Source organism: Anabas testudineus, chromosome 10 (assembly GCF_900324465.2).
Source record: "Anabas testudineus chromosome 10, fAnaTes1.2, whole genome shotgun sequence".
In the NCBI taxonomy this organism is placed as follows: domain Eukaryota; kingdom Metazoa; phylum Chordata; class Actinopteri; order Anabantiformes; family Anabantidae; genus Anabas; species Anabas testudineus.
The window spans coordinates 11,838,058-11,861,227 of record NC_046619.1 but is presented as its reverse complement, the minus strand read 5'-3'; the positions used below and the strand labels follow the sequence as shown (position 1 = coordinate 11,861,227).

Here is a 23,170-nt window from a genome sequence, read left to right as displayed (position 1 = left end):
TACCATATAAACACTTAAAAGCTTTGATCACACGACAAACAAACACGATATGCTGTTTCAACATTTAAAGTAAACTAAATGTTAAGTTTTTATTGTCAAACATTTTACTGCTTAAGTAGATTTCATCAACAACAACCAAGTCGCTGTTGTTAAGAGTCGCTGTCTATGGTGCTGAAACGCTCAGCTCGATGTTCAACTGTTTTAAGTTTTGTAAATAATGTATATAATTATTAGATTCATATTTTCATTTCAAATATACAAAGTTTAAATCAGCATATTTTATTCCTTATTTTACTCTTTGCTCACCTGCTGGCTCTCAAAGGTCCAGGTGCTGTCGGGTAAAGAAGCATCCAGGACACTGATCACCTCCTTAAAGTCTGTGGTGCTGCTGGGCTTAATCAAAGTGAAATCACTGTACTCTGACATGGGGGACATACAGGACCTGAACGACTGACTCTGAGACAACATGTCTCCTCCCAGGACCTCCACGTACTTTATAGGACCGTCAGTGTTGAGCTGAATCTGCAGGTTTCTGTTGGGGTTCTTGTAATCATCACAGTCGCTGCGTCTCATGCAGCAACTACCGCTGCTTCTGCTGTTCCTGATGCATTTAACTGCTAAGATGAGAAAAGTCAGCAGAGACAGCACGGACACCGAGGCCAGAGACACAATCAAATACAGGGTGATTCTCCCATTTTTCCTGCTGGGCTCGGACGATTTCTGTCGGAGGTCTAAGATGGGCTCATGGAGGCCGTCCTCCAGCAGGATGGACACCGTGACGGTGGAGGACTGGACCGGCTCCCCGTCGTCCTTGATCTCTATAAGCAGCCTCTGAGAGGAGTCGTCCTGCTCGGACACGGCGCGTTTAGTCCTCACCTCCCCTGTGTACAGGTTGACAGTGAACAGAGACGCGTCTGTGGCCTCCGCCAGTCTGTAGGAGATCCAGGCGTTATGGCCCGAGTCAGCGTCCACGGCCGTCACCTTAGTGACCAGGTGACCCGCTTTAGCGGAGCGGGGCATCCTCTGATGAGAGAGGGAGCCCAGGGCAGCGGAGGAGGGGTAGATAACAGCGGGGGCATTGTCGTTCTGGTCCAGGATGAAAACATGGACAGTGGCGTTGCTGCTGAGAGACGGAGAGCCCTGATCCTTTGCCTGAACCTGAATCTGAAACACCTTCACTTTCTCATAGTCAAACGAGTGCATGCTGTAGATGCTGCCGTTATCGGAGTTAATGTAAACATACGAGGACACAGACACGTCCTGGACTTTCGAGTCCAGTATAGAGTAAGAAATCTTTGCATTTTCACCCGAGTCAGGATCGGCTGCTGACAGTGAGCACAGTATTTTCCCAGGAGCATGGTTTTCTTTTACATAAACCACATATGAAGGTTGGGAGAACACTGGTGGGTTGTCATTAACATCTAATAAATCAACAAGTATTATTTTTTCACTAGATAATGAGGGTTTTCCAGAATCAGAAGCAGTAATCATGACACTATACTGTCTATTCTTTTCACGGTCAAGTGGACCGTTCGTCACTAATGAGTAATGATTAGAGACCGATGGATTTAACTTGAATGGGGATTTGGAAGACACGCTCAGCGTAACCTTACCATTGTCACCTGAATCTGGGTCTTTTGCACTGATTAATGCAATAACTGTGCCTATTGCAGAATCTTCTGCAACAGGTGTTGTTAACGACGTCACGATTATTTCAGGTACATTGTCATTAATATCAACTATTTTAATTTCGATGCCACAATGGCCATCCATCTCAGGACTACCTTTGTCTTTAGCAGTTATGTCAAATCTATGTAAAGAGTTCGTTTCGTGGTCTAATTTGCCTTTGATGATAATCGCTCCAGTAGAAGGTTCAACGTGGAATAATGATAAAATCTGATCCGTAGTTTGCTCTGCAAAAAAATACTCGATTTCTCCATTTAGTCCTTCGTCTGCATCTGTAGCTTTAACACGTAATATTTCAGTTCCTGGTGATGCCTTTTCGCTGACATTAGTCTCATATATCTGTCGCTCAAATTGTGGTGCATTATCATTGTTGTCAAGTACTATAATTGTAATTTCTGATGTCCCTGAACGCACCGGATCTCCCCCATCCACTGCGGTGAGAATAAGATTATGTACAGGCAGCTTTTCTCGGTCCAGTGGTTTTTCAAGAACCAGTTCAGGGATTTTTCTTCCGTCCTTGTGGTTTTTAACAGTCAATTTGAAATTGTCATTTTTGCTTATGAGGTAAGAACGTACAGAATTAGTGCCAACATCGGGATCCTGTGCACTTTCTAATGGAAAACGAGCGCCTGGATTTACCAGCTCTGCGATTTTCACCACTTTTTCTTTAGTGAGAAAACTAGGAGAGTTATCGTTTGTATCCTGTATTTCAATTTCAACTCTATGCAGCTGTAAGGGGTTATCAATAACTAGTTCCAAAGGTAACAAGCACGACGGTCTTTGTCCACACAGCTCCTCTCTATCTATCCTATCAGTCACCACCAGGTCTCCCTTCGCCAATTCCACACTAAAATACTGCTTACCAGCTTCCGAGGTTATCCGCAATTTACGTCGATACAATTCAGATACAACCAAACCCAAATCTTTAGCTAGATTTCCTACCACAGAGCCCTGTTTCAGTTCCTCTGGGATGCTGTAGCGAGTCTGTCCGTCTATTGTACTCCACAATAGACAGAAATGATTCCACCACAAAAATAACTGCCATGTAGGCAATTTGTTCCGCATTATTCCTCGTTCAGTTAACTCCAATCCCAGCTTCTTAATTGATTTTGTGTAGAAGGTATAAAATCCAATATATCGTCATACATGACAGTGACAGTCATGCCTTGTGTCTGCATATCCCGCTTCGCCTGTGCACAACATTGCAATGGTTACGACGCTGAAGCTACTCGGGGAGAGGGAGTAGATCTCTTTGTACAGCTATGGATGCCATTGGTGGACAGAGAAAACCTATTTCCACCAATCATAGGCTCAATGAACATCCACAGCACAGTGACGTATGAGCCACAAAAACGTATCATGTTATTATAACTCTTTATATATTGAATTAACCACTGGCTGCTGTGAGTCATAAAACATAAAACCTGCACAGCCGATCACATCGGATGACATTAAGCATTTTGAAAACGTGTATTTGAGCACTATAGATGAAAATATAAATAAACCATGATGCATTAGTTTATACTAATAGCTGTGGTTAATAGATGCCCAAGTACTGTGCTGTATATGACTGAAAGACCGATCATGATGTGATCATTCATACTGCATGTCTTAATCAATCTACTCTCTGGCCTGGGAGCACCTGCCTGCATGCACATGCCTGTGTGGCTGAGAAGGCTCGTCGTTGCCTTCCTGTGGTCAGAGAAAGACAGTGCAGCCTGCATACGTCACTACGCCCTCACAGCTCTCCCCAAGCCTCAGAAAATAATTCCGTCAGCAGCCAACGTAAAGTACCCGTATGGAGGTCTGTAGAGCAAATGAAAAGGGAGGGGGAGCGCAGATGGCGTAGGAAGGCGCTTACACCAGCTTTGGCTCCTCTCTCTTCCTCTCTCTCTCTCTCTTCCTCTCTCTCTCTCTCTTATACACACACCGAACAATATTGACCAAAATATCAATGTATGCAGGTGTTACACAAATGCAAGAGAATTTCTAAAAGAAACATGCTGAGTACCAGACATTTAGGCGCTGGCATTAAAAAAATAAACATAATGCTCAAAACTCCTGAATTAGGTGCTACAAACAGTAAAAGTATCTATTAAAACATATGCACATTATTTTTTGAAAAACTGATTTTGAAATAGTCAAATAAGAGTCATCTGCTCTAAATGGAGATGGGCGACAGAGGGAGATGTAGAGAGGCAGGGTGAGACAGAGAAGAGGAAGGGGAGAGCGCTGGAGCTGATTTCAGCACCACAAGTGTGGACAGCGCCACACAGGCGGCCAACTGCTGCTGCTGCAGAGGCAGCCAGGCTCACTGCTCTCACTGAGACAGCAGGCTGAGAGGAAAACTAAACCCCAGACACTCCTCACTGTTTACATGACCGAATACAGGCGTAGATTGTCCAAAGCACATGTGATTTTGCCAGTAAATAAAAGTAAAAACAAAAATAATGTCAGGAATATATTGTTACAGTAACAATAAATTTTTATTTTTAAAAATTTTTATTGTACTTTTTGTGGTCTCTTCTATCAGAGACATAAATAAGCATACTTAGATTTGAGGTAATAATAGATACTATTTAACTTGAGATTGTAATGTGTGTAATGTGTTTTTCCACAGACATCTTACATATTTAGAAGCAGTTGTGAATTTCAATCACACACAGGAATATTAAGCTTCATACTGCAGATGTTCACTGTTAGAGCCACAGTACACTGTGTTGAAGTTGCACAGATTAAGGTGTTTTCCTTATTTTACTAAAACTTACTGTTATATCTATATTTATTTTAACTTATTTTCTCTACCTACTGATACTGTGCAGACTCGAGTATGCCCCACCACACACCTAATGAAAGGTATAGTGTGGTATGGACATGTCATATGTACATCACCTCGTCAGCACAGTTCAACAAACAAGCACAATTGCAAACACACAATTATAGGGGTAAGGGGGATATGCACACTGCACACCCTGGACCTGTGAAGTGATGATCCTAACAACTGTGCAACTCTGCTTCTTTATACATTGTTCTATGAATGTTCAGTTATTGCATACTTGTAGTGAGCACTCTAATCTGTACTAGATGAAGTGAGCGACTTCACTAAAGCTCAGTAAATACTATAATTATTATCCGACATATGGTATGTTTGGATTTTGATAAGACTCCTACATTAGATGTGTGTGTGTTACATTATGTGAATGGTATGTTTTGAACTTGTAGTGTGTGGTGCCTGTCTTTATACTGTGTAATCATCTTGGATGCTGATGTTTGTGGTGCTGTTGAGTTATGCAGACAGGTCTGTTACTTTATTTTGTCTACATTAGGTAGGATAAATAACAGAAACAGCTCTCTGTATAATGCAGTACAAGACAACAAATTACAGCTTCCAAAATGATCATCAGGTTGAATTAATATTCCTCTAAAACACATGAATGCAGTGTAATGTGATAATGTAGATTTAACTTTTTAGCTAGATGTTTGTAATTAAGTTGCAACTTTGTCTATGTAGAACACTTAACAATATGATCCAATCTAGTACATCAACACTACAAATCATGTTAAAAACGTCTCAACGATGACACAGAATTTTGCTGATTTTTATGTGTTTTCCCTCTGACTGAGCTTCTAATGTCTTCTTAGCATGACATGTTTATGTTGTGCTTTGGCTACTGACCACATTGCATAAGTTCATGGCTACTGGTTGTAGATGACTCACTATATAAAATGGATTCTGGTCCAGAACACATAATCAAAGACTAAAATCCCAGATACATTACTGGACAATACAGTATAGTGACTGCAACACAATTCAAACATGAGTTACTTTAACAGCTGGTCTTGCTGCTAATACTTTCCTTAAACCATGTAAGCCTGTTAGTATACGGATATGTTCTTACTGATATTTGTTGCCATTTGTGATCAAATGTGAAGAACTTTTTCAGAGTACATTTACTTACAGCCCTCCGCAGCCTACTGTGAAAGAGTGTATGTAGATAAATGCTGTTTCATAATCTGCTCAAATTAAAGTCATAAACCCTGAGTACTTAACTATAAAATATAAAATTATGTCCATGTGATGATGAGTGTAATTCAGTGTAACACCCCAGTGAGATTGAACAATCACACTGAGTTGAGTTGAAAAAGTCACTGATGCTTGACTAAAGAGATTGTCAGTGATGGTGGATGTTTTGTAGGGCATGTGAACATATGTAGCCTTGGGAAAATCTGATTAACCTCTTGACTCAGTGCCAGTATGTGATGTTCAGACTGTGTAAAACTAATTGCTGCTGTAGGTTGCGTGTGTTTGTGTGAAGTATGACAGTAACCGTATGTTTGCAGAATCATTAAAGTTTGTACTATTGTATGTATTAGATGGTGTTGCTGTGAATACAAATATATTTCTTACCTTATTTGGTGAGTCAGGATTTAACAACATTCAGGAAGGAAACAGGAGCACCACCAGGCAACAAGGGGGGCGGACATGAAAAGAGAAAAACAAGACAGAAAGGATGTCAGTTAGACTGGTGGTCAGCAAACAAAGACTGTGGCTCTGGGATGTTCGGCAACCAACATACTTACCACATCACTAACATCCTCCATAGTTGTGATTGAATGTGCAGATTCACAGAATGTCATTTTTATTTATTTTACTGATTTTGTTGCTTGCAGCAGTTCAATGTGTGTGCACATTAACCATTAACATTTAAGATGTGAAAACTATGTTGTTCATCTATCTGTGTCAGCCTTTAGTAAGTTTGATAATAATGAACACCCACAGCACGTACTGTACGAAAATAATAAGTCTTATTAGCAGTAGTAGCATTTCTTACCATAAAGAACAGCTTTATCTCTTATGTGTTTTGATAAAGATGGCTTATCAATTAAACATAATTGATTAAATAGTTAATTGCTCTGGGTGTCAGTCAGAAGTCAGACTGAAAAAGTAAAAATAGGAATATATTTGTGTACATGTATGGTTGACTGAGGGGGAGATATAGAGACGGAGAGAAGCAGTATGACTATTAAGAAGATGAACAAAACCAAATATATTTTTTCCAATTTTTGCAACATTGCAAGAAACAAAAAAGAAATAATATTTTTTTTGAAGACAGAAGCATTAATTCTACCTCAACTAACAGAGAAAAACATTTCACAGTACGTGTTTCAGGTCACTGTGGCTACTTTACTGAAAATAGAGCCATCATTTTTAACTGAACTGACGATAAAGCTTATGGCAAATTAGATCATCCATATAATAGAAACTAGGTAAAACAACCAAGCCTTGTTGGTACAATACAACCACTCCATTTAAACCACAAGTGACAGACAACAGAGGAAATCCTGTTTACATCACCAATGTATGAATCACAACAAAATGCTGCACTGCTGCACAAAACCACTACCCTAAAAGCAACAGCAGGGGGCCTCGAGGCGATGGCCTGAGACAAACCCATCCTTTATTAATGAGATTCTGTGCTTTGTGACCATGTGTTTGTCAAGGCTGATGTGTGCATGAGTCTTTGTGAGACCAAATTTAAGCTTCCTAGACAAAGCGAAGCACTGTGCTGTGTTTATTTGGCTAATGTAACAGTACTAAATGATAATGTATGCAATATATCTTTAGTTTAAGCAGATGAACAAACTATAAGTAATAAAAGCTCATTTTTTTTCAAATGCAGAAAATAAAAAGGTCATCCAGGAAAATAACCAACAATAAAAAAGATAAAACAAAACAGAAACAAAGAATTTAATAAGAAATTGGATGATGTTTAGCCATGTTTGCTGAAACTGGGATGGGAAAACAAACAGGACAGCACTGAGCACAAGCAGCCATGATCACCCACTCTCCCCCCCCCATTTCTCCATCATTAGCCACCCCAGGACTGAGGATGTTGCACTGATTTGCCAAAATAGGGGTGTCTCCATCCTCCCAGTATCAACAACTACATGGAGCAACCACACACTACAGGCTGCATCTGCTGCTGTTCCCCTTTGGCTCAAAGGGAAATGGTACAGTCCTGTCAGTGAGTCAGCTTGTTGCTATGGTAACACATCCCACCTAGCTCACTCTCATCCCACCCTGCTTCCTGCAAGCTGGTATTGGTGTCAAAAAGAGGAGATGCTAAAAAAAAACAACATGGAGGATGAGGAAGACGAAAAAGAAAAGGAAGAAAGGCGATGCTTAGACGCACACATTTGTTCACTAACCATGTTCTTCATTTTTATAGACTGCTGCACAATAGAGAAGAAGCTCTTGAATCTCTTAAATGATGAAAAGTGGCACAAAGACAATATTTGTCCTTGTCGTGAATATGGTGACTTAGACATGGATGAATGAACCCTGTATAGTGTTTCATGTCTTTTTATAGAAAGAACAAATTGTCCTACACTGAGCAGACTCCATCTCCTTTTTCCTCTGTCTCTTTCTTTCTTTCTCTGCAGCACAGTGGTGCAGCTGGAGAGGGGGAGGGGAGGGATGCAGAAAATGAAATCAGGAGGAAAAAGGAAGACTGTTGGAAACCAAGAATGACTGCTGAAGATCAGTCCTGTTTTAGCAACAAGCGGACTGCTAAAAGCAGTGATTGATTAAACAAATATTTATAAAGTAACTGTTGTCAGAGTGCAATGAAAAAACAAAGTGAGCAAAATTCATCAAAATTATAGAAGTCATATAATCAAACTATGTTATATAATGTCACATGATAACAATTATAATGCACTATGTCTCAACTTTCTTCAGGGCTTTGTATCACAATTTGAATCACAATCAAAGTATTAAGAGCTGGAACTTTTTTTCCATAGTCTGACAACTTAAGAGAATCAAACACACACACATAGTATCTTGCCCTACAATGTTGTCAAAATTGTATAAGTTTGACCTATAAGAAGATATTTTAGTCAAGCTTATGTGGATCTGTTTCTCAGTCTTGTCAGCTTGACACAACTTTGCCACTGCCCTATATTCCACAATTGGAGGTAATCTCATGTGTGATCCTCCGAAAAAAAAAAAGCCAGTGCAGAACTCCACACGGAAGCCTGTGGGAAATCAATACACATCCAAAGAGAAGTTATTTTGTATGTTCTTAAGCAAACATATACCTGGTTTGCCTAAAACATAATGTAAAAGAAGATGCAGATAATTCAAATATATGTGCACTTGCATGTGTACTTTGCTTTCTTGCAAACAAATGCTGCAGAAAAACGTTTTGTTCTGCCATCAGTCTACTGCAACTGACTGATCATGGCTATACATGCATAATATAATGTCCCTCTGGAGAAACTTAAAATGTACCTTTTACCTTTGATCTGTTTCACCGTGAACAAAGGTCAAAGGTCTCTGTCTCTTTGTCTATCTAAGTAGAATGAAAAGATATAGCACAGGCATTAACCACATCCTTGAAGACACACTGTGCACAGTGGGATGAACCCCACGTGCATGCATATGGGCACACAGCTGCTTAGCAGACAACTTGGCCAAGAGAGTGGGACACTTGAACAAGAGCTTGAAGTTGTGGGAACTTCTGCATGTGATTATAGTGTTTTGGTCCGTATAAACTTAAGCAAAGTGATGACTTGGGTTTTGGGAAAGATGACAGCTCAATGCCAGGCTTCATACAAAATAGAAGATAAAACATCAACACGCCGAAGGGGAGTAAAACAAACTGAACCATTTAGTTGGATGCAAAGAGATTCTATGAGCTTTGACCCCTACAGAGACACTGTCGTCAAAAGAATTTACTGTACTTAATTAAAACATTCACCACCATAAACCAGAGACATTATGTTTTAAACTCAGTTGAAAGTGGTAAACCAGACACAGATGTGGTCTGATAATGATGACAGGCTGCTTCCAGAGGCTACGAGAGTTAATACAATTAACCTATTTCTACCTTGTTGTTTGTCAACTTTGAGTTTTTCATGCACACACCCTGAGGCCATGCAGATTTTACTGCTGATACACACTCACCACCCAAAGCAACAAAAACACTACACAGTGATTTGTGCAAAATATTGAGCAAACATAACTTCAGAAGGACAACCTTAAACCACATTCAACCAGTGATGCATGAAGCTAGATGTTTTAAGTATGCCAAAGAAAAGTGGCAAAAGATATTTTGCATGTGTTTTTATTTTCCTCACCACAGACATTGTTACCACCACACCAAAGTGGAAGAAAATACCCTCTGCGTGACTTTCATGTGAAGTATATGATGAGTTGGAAACTCAGCCAGCCCAGTTTTCTCTTTAGATTCTTCCATTTGAACACTGTCAGCCTCTGTCCTGATTTCTATCATGCTCCTGTAATTCCTTATATAACATACTGTATGCAGACATTTCCCCCTTTCTCCTGTTCTCTTGTCTTCCATTTATTCACATTTTATTAGACCATATTTTTGTCTGAGTCCTGAGTACAGCTCAGTCAGTAACCTGAAACAACAGTTTCACAAAAACACTTCACTTTGCCCCCCTAATTCAGCAGACAAAGAGGGCTGCAGATCAAAATGGCTGCCGTGCATCACTAACACGAAAGCTGTACAGGGAGAGTGGAGACTGTGCCGGTTGCCACGTGCCTCTTCCCCTCCCCCTCTTTCTCTCCATCACACTGCTTTCCTCCCTCATTCTAAATCTCCTCAGCATCAACAGTGACTGTTCCCTCTTCCTCTGTACCACCTTTTTAACCTCTTAATATTGCTGTCACTGTTCTCTTTGGATTCCATTTGTTGATTTTCATTAGATCATGTTGTTTTAGTGTGCCTGTGTCCATGTTTGATCTGTATGTGTGGAGTCCTATGACTATGGCTGCATGGTGTTATGAAGGAAACTAGGTCACTGAAAAAGTAGTGCAGTGCGTAGTAGTGTTTTTCTATGTGAGAGCAATCAGTAGAAAATCTTTAGCAGGGATGAAGCCTAGAATTAGTTTTGTTTATTGTAGCTTCTGTTTCTGAAATTACTACAGGCCACAGCATAATGCTCTCGGATATGGAACAAAGAATGGTATAAGTCAGGCTGTCAAGGTGGAAAGAATTCTTAACATGTGGAAACAGACATGTTCACTTGTCTACACATCACATTTCTGTGCAACATATTAAATGTATCCGTGCAGCAAGTAAACCAACAAGAACGCAGTCAAAAAGCAAAATTAGGAAACATCACCTAATAACTGTAAAGCATAAAACCGCTCAGGGTGGCAAATCATAAAGAGACAAAAACAATGTTGGCTGTCCAGAATAACTATTTGAATAATGAGCACAGACATTAGACACCCTAACTATATAATATCTTTATGATTTTTGGTCAAGACTGAACCGAGAGTAGAAATTCCAACGTTGACACTTGCCAGCAATCATTGTTGACTCATTTATACAAATATGATAAATGATGACACAATATGACAATATTTGTTGTGATGTAGAGACACTGCACTTTACTGTATTCAGAAACTGAGGACATCTTTGAGAGAGTGAAGTAGAGGAGAGTAATGTAGGTGGGATATTAGGTGCAGTACCAGAATTAAACTCTAAATTGAGGAGTGTAGAAAGTGAATAACAGAAACTATTAGCAAACAACAAACACTTAAATATGGGGTTTGTGAGGAGGTAAAGAAGAGGCTGATCTCACCTCTGTGAGCATATTCTCTGAATCAGTTTTTTGTCTTGGCACAGTTCTGGTAGCACTATGGTCAACACTCAGAGTATTCTGACTGAAGGGTCGGGAGCACTTTACATCACTGGCCCGGGAGTCAGTAGTTCCGTACACCTCGTAACTGAATGCTTGCTTCAACGTACCAGTACCTCCCACGTCTGCGTAAAGGGGCGGGTAATAAGGAATGACAGGAAGATTCCCACTTGATTTGTAAAACATGCGCTCACGTCTCCACCTGTAGATTTTGACTGATATAATAACCACTAAACACGTGATGAACAGGAAGGAAACTACAGCCAGAGCCAACACTAAGTAAAAAGTCAGGTTGTCATTGTACTCCTTGTCGTGTGGAAAGTCCGTGAACTCCGACAGCACTTCAGGGAAGCTGTCCGCCACCGCCACGTTAACTACGACTGTAGCTGAACGAGAGGGCTGCCCGTTGTCCTCCACTATGACAGTGAGTCTTTGTTTGACTGCATCTTTATCAGTCACTTGGCGGATAGTTCTGATTTCTCCATTCTGTAAGCCCACTTCAAACAGCGCCCTGTCTGTGGCTTTCTGCAGTTTATACGAGAGCCAGGCATTCTGTCCAGAGTCCACATCAACAGCCACCACTTTAGTCACCAGATAGCCCACATCTGCTGAACGAGGCACCATTTCAGCCACCATAGAGCCGCCAGTCTGGACTGGGTACAGAACCTGAGGAGGGTTGTCGTTCTGGTCCTGGATCAGTATTTTCACAGTCACATTACTAGTGAGTGGAGGAGAGCCTCCATCCTGCGCTTTGACGCGAATATTGAACTCTTTTGTTTGTTCATAGTCGAAGGAACGCACAGCAAGTATCTCTCCACTCTCTACATTTACTGAAAAATAAGCCGAGGCTGACAACCCATTCAGCTGGCTGTCCTCAAGGAAATAGGAAATGCGCGCATTATTCCCAGTGTCTTTGTCACTGGCTTTGACAGAGAGCAGTGACATGCCAGGTGAATTATTTTCAGTGATGAAAGCAGTCATAAATTGCTGTGGGAACATTGGGGCGTTGTCGTTTACGTCCGATATTTTCAAATGAAGCGTTTTGTTTGTGGAATAAGATGGGAAACCCTCGTCCATTGCTGTTATTGTTATATTATATTCCGGCAATGTTTCACGGTCCAAAACATCGTCAGACATCAGGCTATAAAAATTAGTAGACGACGACTTGATTTTGAAAGGTAAATCTGGGTTAATAAAACATTTGACCTGGCCATTTTTACCTGAATCCAAATCTTTAATATTGAGCATCGCAATAACTGTATCAGGTGCCGAATCCTCTGGTATAGGATTTGAAAGGGAAATTATACTTATGACAGGAGCATTATCGTTCAGATCGGTCACCTCTATGAGCACCTTGCTTGTGTCTGCCAAGCCTCCTTTGTCTGTAGCTTTAATGTCTATTTCATAATGTTTTGCTTTTTCGTAATCTAAAACACCAACTACAGTCATTTCCCCGGAATGGGGGTCCATATTAAACAGAGGTGATGCACTGTTAGTATTGTGGGAAAATGAATACACCACCTCTTCGTTTGCTCCCTTGTCATTATCAGTGGCACTGACTTTTAAAACAACAGTACCTTTCGACGCGTTTTCAGAAACTGTTATTCTGTAAACAGACTGACTGAATACCGGTGCATTATCATTTGCATCCAACACAACGACGTTTATTTTAACAGAACCCGATTTCTGAGGATCTCCTCCATCAAACGCTGTCAGTGTCAATTTGTGCTCTTCTTGTTTTTCTCTGTCAAGCGACGTGTGAAGAACCATTTCAATATATTTTGTTCCATCGGGACGAGAAACAATATTCAATTTGAAATTATCTGTAGGGTTGAGTTTGTATGTTTGAACAGTGTTCCGTGCCACATCGGAATCCTTGGCACTCTCAAGTGAATAGCGAGCCCCAGGTAGGGCTGATTCGCTAACCTGGAAATTGTATTCCTTTTCCATGAAAAGAGGAGCGTTATCATTAATATCTGTAATCTCTACATCAATACGATGCAACTCCATTGGATTTTCAAGGATGATTTGGAAATGAAGAGAGCAGGGAGACACTTGTTTGCACAATTCTTCTCTGTCTATCCTTTTAGCCACAACCAATGTTCCTTTTTCTACATTCAGACCAATGTACTCACTGCCGTCCTCGGTAAATATCCTGGCCCGTCCAGATTTCAGTCGCCTAACATCCAAGCCTAGGTCCTGAACGATATTCCCGACAATGGAGCCCATGGGCATCTCCTCGGGTATAGAATAACGAACCTGACCTAGAGCCATTTCTGCGACACAAATGCAGAGAAGCAGCGGCCACCACGAAAATTGTTTTTTTCGGGCCACACAACAAAGAAGGCCAGTCATAACGACATCCGTCGCAAAATCAGAAGATGAAGAGAAAAAACACAGTGCCAAACCCAGCTCACATGCGTGATAATGAGCTATTTGAGTGTTGTGCGGCTGGCTTTGTGAGGCTACAGCTCCAAATAAAAGAGCTCTGATCATCAGACAGACGAGGGAGGACTTAACTCAGGCAAGAGGTTTTATTTTACTCACACTAACCAACAGCGGCACTTAGAGACGTAAAAGGAAACTGCACAGGTAGTTATATAACTGCAGACTGAAATCTTAGTACTCAAGAAAGACAGATAGATAGATAGATAGATAGATAGATAGATAGATAGATAGATAGATAGATAGATAGGTAGATAGATGATCATATGTGTGTCTCTGTCCATGGTACTGGCATTGGCGGTTGTCAATTTCTACTATAAATGCTAACCTCCAGAGGAGAGTCTGGTTCATCCAGGATGCTCTTTTCACTCTGTATCCGCTGCATCGTCCCTGTTGAACTGGGGTCCATTATCAGCACGTTCTGACTACCAGCTCTGCCGAACTTACAGTCACTCTTTCTGGAGTCTGTGGTCCTGCACACCTCGTAATTGTACACGTGTTGCAGAGTCCCTGTCCCCAAAGTGTCTGAGTAACGTGGTGGATAATATGGAATCACAGGGAGGTTGGACTGATACAGGACGCGAGACTGTCTCCACCTGTAGATTTTGACTGATATAATAACCACTAAACACGTGATGAACAGGAAGGAAACTACAGCCAGAGCCAACACTAAGTAAAAAGTCAGGTTGTCATTGTACTCCTTGTCGTGTGGAAAGTCCGTGAACTCCGACAGCACTTCAGGGAAGCTGTCCGCCACCGCCACGTTAACTACGACTGTAGCTGAACGAGAGGGCTGCCCGTTGTCCTCCACTATGACAGTGAGTCTTTGTTTGACTGCATCTTTATCAGTCACTTGGCGGATAGTTCTTATTTCTCCATTCTGTAAGCCCACTTCAAACAGCGCCCTGTCTGTGGCTTTCTGCAGTTTATACGAGAGCCAGGCATTCTGTCCAGAGTCCACATCCACAGCCACCACTTTAGTCACCAGATAGCCCACATCTGCTGAACGAGGCACCATTTCAGCCACCATAGAGCCGCCAGTCTGGACTGGGTACAGAACCTGAGGAGGGTTGTCGTTCTGGTCCTGGATCAGTATTTTCACAGTCACATTACTAGCGAGTGGAGGAGAGCCTCCATCCTGCGCTTTGACGAGGAAGTGGAAATCTTTGATCTGCTCGTAGTCAAAAGACCTCACTGCATGGATGACTCCACTATCAGCACTAACGGACACATATGAGGAGACTGGCACTCCGTTAACAGAGGAGTCCTCCAGGATGTAAGAAACACGGGCATTCTGGTTCCAGTCAGCGTCTGTGGCTTTTACTGTGAATACAGAGAGACCTGGTGTGTTGTTCTCTACAATGTAGGCCTCATATGAGCTCCTCTCAAAGACAGGAGCGTTGTCATTGACATCAGAGATCTGTAAGGTGAGAGTGACGCTGCTGGAGAGGGAGGGGACTCCCTCATCAGAGCAGGTCACTGTTATATTATACTCAGAGGATCTCTCTCTGTCTAATTCACTGTCTGTTACTAGGCTGTATATATTATTTGTAGTAGATTTAATCACAAAAGGCATATTATTATCTATACTGCACTGGACTTTGCCGTTTTCACCAGAGTCTGCGTCCTGAATATTGATCATTGTCACAACAGTACCGGGCTTTGCATCTTCTGATATTATGTTTGATCTAGACATAATATGAATATCTGGCTTATTGTCGTTTATGTCTACGACGTCGATCATCACTTTACACGAGTCAACTAGTCCCCCATCATCACTTGCTCGAACATTTATTTGAAACGTTCGAGCTTTTTCATAGTCAACATTTCCTTTTAGCCGAATTTCACCACTTTCCTCATTTACTTCAAATAAACCACGGGCATGATCTAACATGCTAGATATTGAATAAGTTATTCTACCATTAGATCCATGATCTGCATCTGTTGCAGTGACGGTCACTACAACTGTTCCTACTAGCTGCATTTTCTTTTATAGCGGTTTTATAAACAGGCTGTGTAAAAACAGGAGCATTGTCATTCACGTCTAAAACAGTGATCAGAATCTGCATCGTTCCTGTCATCTGCGGCTCTCCTCCATCCACCGCTGTAAGAACTAGAGATAGGTGTTCATGTTTTTCTCTGTCTAGAGGCTTCTCTAAGACCATTTCGACGTTTTTTGTTCCATCTGCTTGGTCGTGTAATTTAACAACAAAATTGTCCGTCGGTTCGAGTTTGTATGTTTGCAAACCATTTGAACCTACATCAGGGTCCACAGCTCGATCTAATATGAATTTAGCGCCACGAACAGCAGATTCGCTTATTTTGAATTTGACGTCGTTCTTTTCAAAGGATGGAGGGTTGTCATTAACATCTGTGATCTCCACAGTTACACTGTAAAATTCCATTGGGTTCTCTAATATGATCTGAAAATGCAAAGCGCACGGTGTCGTTTGTCCACAGAGCGCCTCTCTATCTATCCTATTTTTGATAAGGAGGGCTCCTCTTTCCTTATTCAGCTCAATATATTCGTCACTGTCTGTAGTAAAAATTCGAGCTTTACCCGATTTTAGTCTTTTAACATCTAAGCCAAAATCCTTTGCCATGTTGCCAACCAGAGACCCTTTCGGCATTTCTTCAGGAATTGAGTAGCTGACCTGTCCGAGCACCGAGCTCAGAGAGAGGATCGAGAAAAACAACAGTACTTGCCCTCTCATTGTTCTGTCCGACGTTAACCCAGTCTAAAACATCGACGTCTTGATCATATTTGTCTTCCCCAAACCAAAAGCCAATACGATTTTTAAAACGTAATTCCAAGTGGATTCAACGTCCTGTATCTCCGGTAAAATCCAGACAGTGTGGTTTGCTTGTGTCTCTTTCTCTCTCTAAAATAAAGACTTGATGGGAGGTATAAAGAGTCTGCGGTAAATACGAAACTAACTGGCCAACAGCGGCCCTCTGAGTTCATGAAGTAAAACTGCATCTGAAATGTGCAAAATATGTGGACATGAATAAGTTAAAAGGATGTGTTAAAACCAGTTCTCGTGCGATTGAATTCTGCTGTATAAGAGTAAAGTAAACTGGAATATTAAATATGAAATCAAACTAAATGGACAACATGAGTGATGATGTTAATGTAGGAGTAAAAGTACAAGTTACAAAGATACAATTTAAAACAGAAACGGAAAATGTAAAGTAAGTAGCGTCTCATGGAAAGATGTCGCTCTCCAAGGTGCTGACAGATATTAAAAGCACTTAAATGCGTAACTTCAACGTGGGATTAGAGGCAAATGCTAACCTCTAGAGGAGAGTCTGGTTCATCCAGGATGCTCTTTTCATTCTGTATCCGCTGCATCGTCCCTGTTGAACTGGGGTCCATTATCAGCACGTTCTGACTACCAGCTCTGCCGAACTTACAGTCACTCTTTCTGGAGTCTGTGGTCCTGCACACCTCGTAATTGTACACGTGTTGCAGAGTCCCTGTCCCCAAAGTGTCTGAGTAACGTGGTGGATAATATGGAATCACAGGGAGGTTGGACTGATACAGGACGCGAGACTGTCTCCACCTGTAGATTTTGACTGATATAATAACCACTAAACACGTGATGAACAGGAAGGAAACTACAGCCAGAGCCAACACTAAGTAAAAAGTCAGGTTGTCATTGTACTCCTTGTCGTGTGGAAAGTCCGTGAACTCCGACAGCACTTCAGGGAAGCTGTCCGCCACCGCCACGTTAACTACGACTGTAGCTGAACGAGAGGGCTGCCCGTTGTCCTCCACTATGACAGTGAGTCTTTGTTTGACTGTATCTTTATCAGTCACTTGGCGGATAGTTCTTATTTCTCCATTCTGTAAGCCCACTTCAAACAGCGCCCTGTCTGTGGCTTTCTGCAGTTTATACGAGAGCCAGGCATTCTGTCCAGAGTCCACATCAACAGCCACCACTTTAGTCACCAGATAGCCCACATCTGCTGAACGAGGCACCATTTCAGCCACCATAGAGCCACCAGTCTGGACTGGGTACAGAACCTGAGGAGGGTTGTCGTTCTGGTCCTGGATCAGTATTTTCACAGTCACATTACTAGTGAGTGGAGGAGAGCCTCCATCCTGCGCTTTGACGCGGAAGTGGAAATCTTTGATCTGCTCGTAGTCAAAAGACCTCACTGCATGGATGACTCCACTATCAGCACTAACGGACACATATGAGGAGACTGGCACTCCGTTAACAGAGGAGTCCTCCAGGATGTAAGAAACACGGGCATTCTGGTTCCAGTCAGCGTCTGTGGCTTTTACTGTGAACACAGAGAGACCTGGTGTGTTGTTCTCTACAATGTAGGCCTCATATGAGCTCCTCTCAAAGACAGGAGCGTTGTCATTGACATCAGAGATCTGTAAGATGAGAGTGACGCTGCTGGAGAGGGAGGGGACTCCCTCATCAGAGCAGGTCACTGTGATATTATACTCAGAGGATCTCTCTCTGTCTAATTCATTGTCTGTTACTAAACTATAGAAATTATTTGTAGTAGATTTAATCACAAAAGGCATATTATTATCTATACTGCACTGGACCTTGCCGTTTTCACCCGCATCTGCGTCTTCAATATTTATCATTGTCACAACAGTGCCGGGCTTTGCATCTTCTGATAAAACGTTTGATTTAGACATCATATGAATGTCGGGTTCATTGTCATTAATATCAGTAACGTCGATCATCACTTTACACGAGTCAACTAGTCCCCCATCATCACTTGCTCGAACATTTATTTGAAACGTTCGAGCTTTTTCATAGTCAACATTTCCTTTAAGCCGAATTTCACCACTTTCCTCATTTACTTCAAATAATCCTCGGGCATGATCTAACATGCTAGATATTGAATAAGTTATTCTACCATACGATCCATGATCTGCATCTGTTGCAGTGACGGTCACTACAACTGTTCCTATAGGTGCATTTTCTTTTATAGCGGTTTTATAGACAGGCTGTGTAAAAACAGGAGCATTGTCATTCGCGTCTAAAACAGTGATCAGAATCTGCATCGTTCCTGTCATCTGCGGCTCTCCTCCATCCACCGCTGTAAGAACTAGAGAAAGGTGTTCATGTTTTTCTCTGTCTAGAGGCTTCTCTAAGATCATTTCGACGTTTTTTGTTCCATCTGCCTGGTCGTGTAATTTAACAACAAAATTGTCCGTCGGTTCGAGTTTGTATGTTTGCAAACCATTTGAACCTACATCAGGGTCCACAGCTCGATCTAATATGAATTTAGCGCCACGAACAGCAGATTCGCTTATTTTGAATTTGACGTCGTTCTTTTCAAAGGATGGAGGGTTGTCATTAACATCTGTGATCTCCACAGTTACACTGTAAAATTCCATTGGGTTCTCTAATATGATCTGAAAATGCAAAGCGCACGGTGTCGTTTGTCCACAGAGCGCCTCTCTATCTATCCTATTTTTGATAAGGAGGGCTCCTCTTTCCTTATTCAGCTCAATATATTCGTCGCTGTCTCGAGTAAAAATACGAGCTTTACCCGATTTTAGTCTTTTAACATCTAAGCCAAAATCCTTTGCCATGTTGCCAACCAGAGACCCTTTCGGCATTTCTTCAGGAATTGAGTAGCTGACCTGTCCGAGCACCGAGCTCAGAGAGAGGATCGAGAAAAACAACAGTACTTGCCCTCTCATTGTTCTGTCCGACGTTAACCCAGTCTAAAACATCGACGTCTTGATCACATTTGTCTTCCCCAAACCAAAAGCCAATACGATTTTTAAAACGTAATTCCAAGTGGATTCAACGTCCTGTATCTCCGGTAAAATCCAGACAGTGTGGTTTGCTTGTGTCTCTTTCTCTCTCTAAAATAAAGACTTGATGGGAGGTATAAAGAGTCTGCGGTAAATACGAAACTAACTGGCCAACAGCGGCCCTTTGAGTTCATGAAGTAAAACTGCATCTGAAATGTGCAAAATATGTGGACATGAATAAGTTAAAAGGATGTGTTAAAACCAGTTCTCGTGCGATTGATTCCTGCTGTTTGAGAGTAAAGTAAACTGGAATATTAAATATGAAATCAAACTAAATGGACAACATGAGTGATGATGTTAAGGTAGGAGTAAAAGTACAAGTTACAAAGATACAATTTAAAACAGAAACGGAAAATGTAAAGTAAGTAGCGTCTCATGGAAAGATGTCGCTCTCCAAGGTGCTGACAGATATTAAAAGCACTTAAATGCGTAACTTCAAGGTGGGATTAGAGGCAAATGCTAACCTCTAGAGGAGAGTCTGGTTCATCCAGGATGCTCTTTTCATTCTGAATCCGCTGCATCGTCCCTGTTGAACTGGGGTCCATTACCAGCACGTTCTGACTACCAGCTCTGCCGAACTTACAGTCACTCTTTCTGGAGTCTGTGGTCCTGCACACCTCGTAATTGTACACGTGTTGCAGAGTCCCTGTCCCCAAAGTGTCTGAGTAACGTGGTGGATAATATGGAATCACAGGGAGGTTGGACTGATACAGGACGCGAGACTGTCTCCACCTGTAGATTTTGACTGATATAATAACCACTAAACACGTGATGAACAGGAAGGAAACTACAGCCAGAGCCAACACTAAGTAAAAAGTCAGGTTGTCATTGTACTCCTTGTCGTGTGGAAAGTCCGTGAACTCCGACAGCACTTCAGGGAAGCTGTCCGCCACCGCCACGTTAACTACGACTGTAGCTGAACGAGAGGGCTGCCCGTTGTCCTCCACTATGACAGTGAGTCTTTGTTTGACTGCATCTTTATCAGTCACTTGGCGGATAGTTCTTATTTCTCCATTCTGTAAGCCCACTTCAAACAGCGCCCTGTCTGTGGCTTTCTGCAGTTTATACGAGAGCCAGGCATTCTGTCCAGAGTCCACATCCACAGCCACCACTTTAGTCACCAGATAGCCCACATCTGCTGAACGAGGCACCATTTCAGCCACCATAGAGCCGCCAGTCTGGACTGGGTACAGAACCTGAGGAGGGTTGTCGTTCTGGTCCTGGATCAGTATTTTCACAGTCACATTACTACTGAGTGGAGGAGAGCCTCCATCCTGCGCTTTGACGCGGAAGTGGAAATCTTTGATCTGCTCGTAGTCAAAAGACCTCACTGCATGGATGACTCCACTATCAGCACTAACGGACACATATGAGGAGACTGGCACTCCGTTAACAGAGGAGTCCTCCAGGATGTAAGAAACACGGGCATTCTGGTTCCAGTCAGCGTCTCTGGCTTTTACTGTGAACACAGAGAGACCTGGTGTGTTGTTCTCTACAATGTAGGCCTCATATGAGCTCCTCTCAAAGACAGGAGCGTTGTCATTGACATCAGAGATCTGTAAGGTGAGAGTGACGCTGCTGGAGAGGGAGGGGACTCCCTCATCAGAGCAGGTCACTGTTATATTATACTCAGAGGATCTCTCTCTGTCTAATTCACTGTCTGTTACTAAACTGTAGAATTTATCTGATGTGGTTTGTAACATGAAATTATTATTATTATCACTAATGGCGCAGCTTACTTTGCCATTTTCAGCTGAGTCTGCATCTTCCACATTTATCATCGTCACAACAGTCTTAGGTTTTGAGTCTTCCGATATAATATTTGATTTAGACATAATGTGAATATCAGGGCGGTTGTCATTCATATCTACTACATCAATTATCAGTTTACAGGAACCAGTTAGGCCACCTTCATCACTAGCGCGAATATCAACCTGGAAATTTCTCGCTTTCTCATAATCCACTTTACCAGTCAGAGTCACGTCTCCACTTCCCTTATTTATCTCAAACATTCCACGGGCATGGTCTAGCATACTGGAAACTGAATAAGTTATTTTACTATTAGATCCACGATCTGCATCTGTCGCAGTGACGGTCGCTACAACTGTTCCTATTGGTGCATTTTCTTTTATTGAAGCTTTGTAAACAGCCTGTGTAAAAACAGGAGCATTGTCATTAGCGTCTAAGACAGTGATGTGAATCTGCATTGTTCCTGTCATCTGCGGCTCTCCTCCATCCACCGCGGTAAGAACTAGAGACAGATGATCATCTTTTTCCCTGTCTAGTGGCACATTCAATACCATCTCAACATTTTTGTTACCATCTGCCTGACTATTCACTCTAAGAGAAAATATATTAGTTGGTGTAAGTACGTATGTTTTTAAACCATTTTCGCCCACGTCGAGGTCGGTCGCCCTGTCTAAAGTAAATGTAGTGCCGCTATGCGCAGACTCGCTGATATTAAAATTAACATCTGTGGTAATGAAGATCGGAGGGTTATCGTTTATGTCTGTGATTTCAACCGTGATACTGTAGAACTCCATGGGATTTTCCAGTAAAATTTGAAAATGCAGAGCGCATGGAGTCATCTGTCCACAAAGCGACTCTCGGTCTATTCTTTCGTTAAGCAGGAGCACTCCCCTTTCTCTGTTTAGCTCGATATAAGATGTACTGTCTCGAGTAAAAACGCGAGCCTTGCCAGATATCAGTCTTTTTACATCTAAACCTAAATCCTGGGCTATGTTTCCCACGAAAGAGCCTCTCGCCATTTCCTCGGGGATGGAGTAGCTGACCTGTCCGAGCCCTGTGCTGAAGAAGAGGACCGAGATAAACAACAATACTTGCCGTTTCATTGTTTTATCAGGCATCACGTTTGCAGTGGCTGCTTCTGTAATTCTTTTAGTCCGCTTTAAACCGACTCGAAAACACACAGCCAAAAAAGGGTTTTAAATCCGCTAGGAGAAGAAAGAAAACACAGTCCAGTGTTTTAGCATTTCAAATCTGTTGGATCCTCCGTGTGAGTGATTCAGTCTTTCACTCCGTCTCGCCTCTACCTAAATATACGAAGATGAAGGGAGGTGCTATATGTGCTGTAGAACTGATACACAGTGGTCAACAGCGTCCCTGTGAGTTCAAAGTCAAAATTACACTAACAATTGTCATAGCAAACTTATTAGAGGATTTGTTGACAATGCATGAAAATGCCTTAAAATAATATTTGTTGTTACATAAAGGAAATGAGAGATAATGAGTTTACATGGCGGAGAAGACGCCGATAAGTGTGCTTTTGCAAAAAATGGGAGACGATCCGATTTTAACTTTTCTTTTTACACACAGTGCCAACAGGAACTATAGACAACTAAAGCGATGGAAGCTGTTTTCACAGCAAAGTGATCTATATTCGTAACTTTGAGTGATTCTAAATCATAGAAATGGGGCAACATGTGGAGATCACACAAGATTTACAACGACTACATAATGTAACTATTAGAGAGAAGAGTGTGGATAAACAATGTTTCTCTCCAAGGTTCTGATTTCAGGATTGCTATGAAAGCGATTTAACAA

General features: G+C 41.8%; 3 protein-coding genes across 17 annotated transcripts in view; all 3 read right to left on the bottom strand.

Annotated features, from left to right (window-relative positions):
* The window catches only part of LOC113160594 (protocadherin gamma-C5-like), a 228,525-nt gene that overhangs the window by 39,650 nt on the left and 165,705 nt on the right, over positions 1 to 23,170 (bottom strand). The window contains exons 1-2 of one of the 15 annotated variants that reach the window (XM_026357937.2): positions 17,105 to 19,687; positions 15,048 to 15,132 (exon numbers count right to left, since the gene is read on the bottom strand). The exons of 11 other annotated variants lie outside the window; for them this stretch is intronic. In XM_026357937.2, the coding sequence (XP_026213722.1) occupies positions 15,130 to 15,132; positions 17,105 to 19,489 (2,388 nt within the window). In that variant the 5' untranslated portion in view covers positions 19,490 to 19,687 and the 3' untranslated portion in view covers positions 15,048 to 15,129. Of the gene's footprint in view, positions 1 to 15,047; positions 15,133 to 17,104; positions 19,688 to 20,013; positions 20,071 to 21,004; positions 21,066 to 23,170 lie in introns of those variants that run through there. 3 more of the 15 variants (XM_026357928.1, XM_026357936.1, XM_026357938.1) reach the window with 3 other exon arrangements.
* Positions 292 to 2,881, bottom strand: LOC113160603 (protocadherin gamma-C5-like). Its single transcript, XM_026357945.1, has one exon. It carries the CDS (start codon positions 2,749 to 2,751, stop codon positions 292 to 294), a length of 2,460 nt encoding a protein of 819 aa, XP_026213730.1. The 5' UTR covers positions 2,752 to 2,881.
* On the bottom strand, positions 6,132 to 13,987 carry LOC113160597 (putative protocadherin beta-18). The gene has a single exon (XM_026357939.1). The coding sequence runs from the start codon at positions 13,858 to 13,860 to the stop codon at positions 11,263 to 11,265; it is 2,598 nt and encodes an 865-aa protein (XP_026213724.1). The 5' UTR covers positions 13,861 to 13,987; the 3' UTR covers positions 6,132 to 11,262.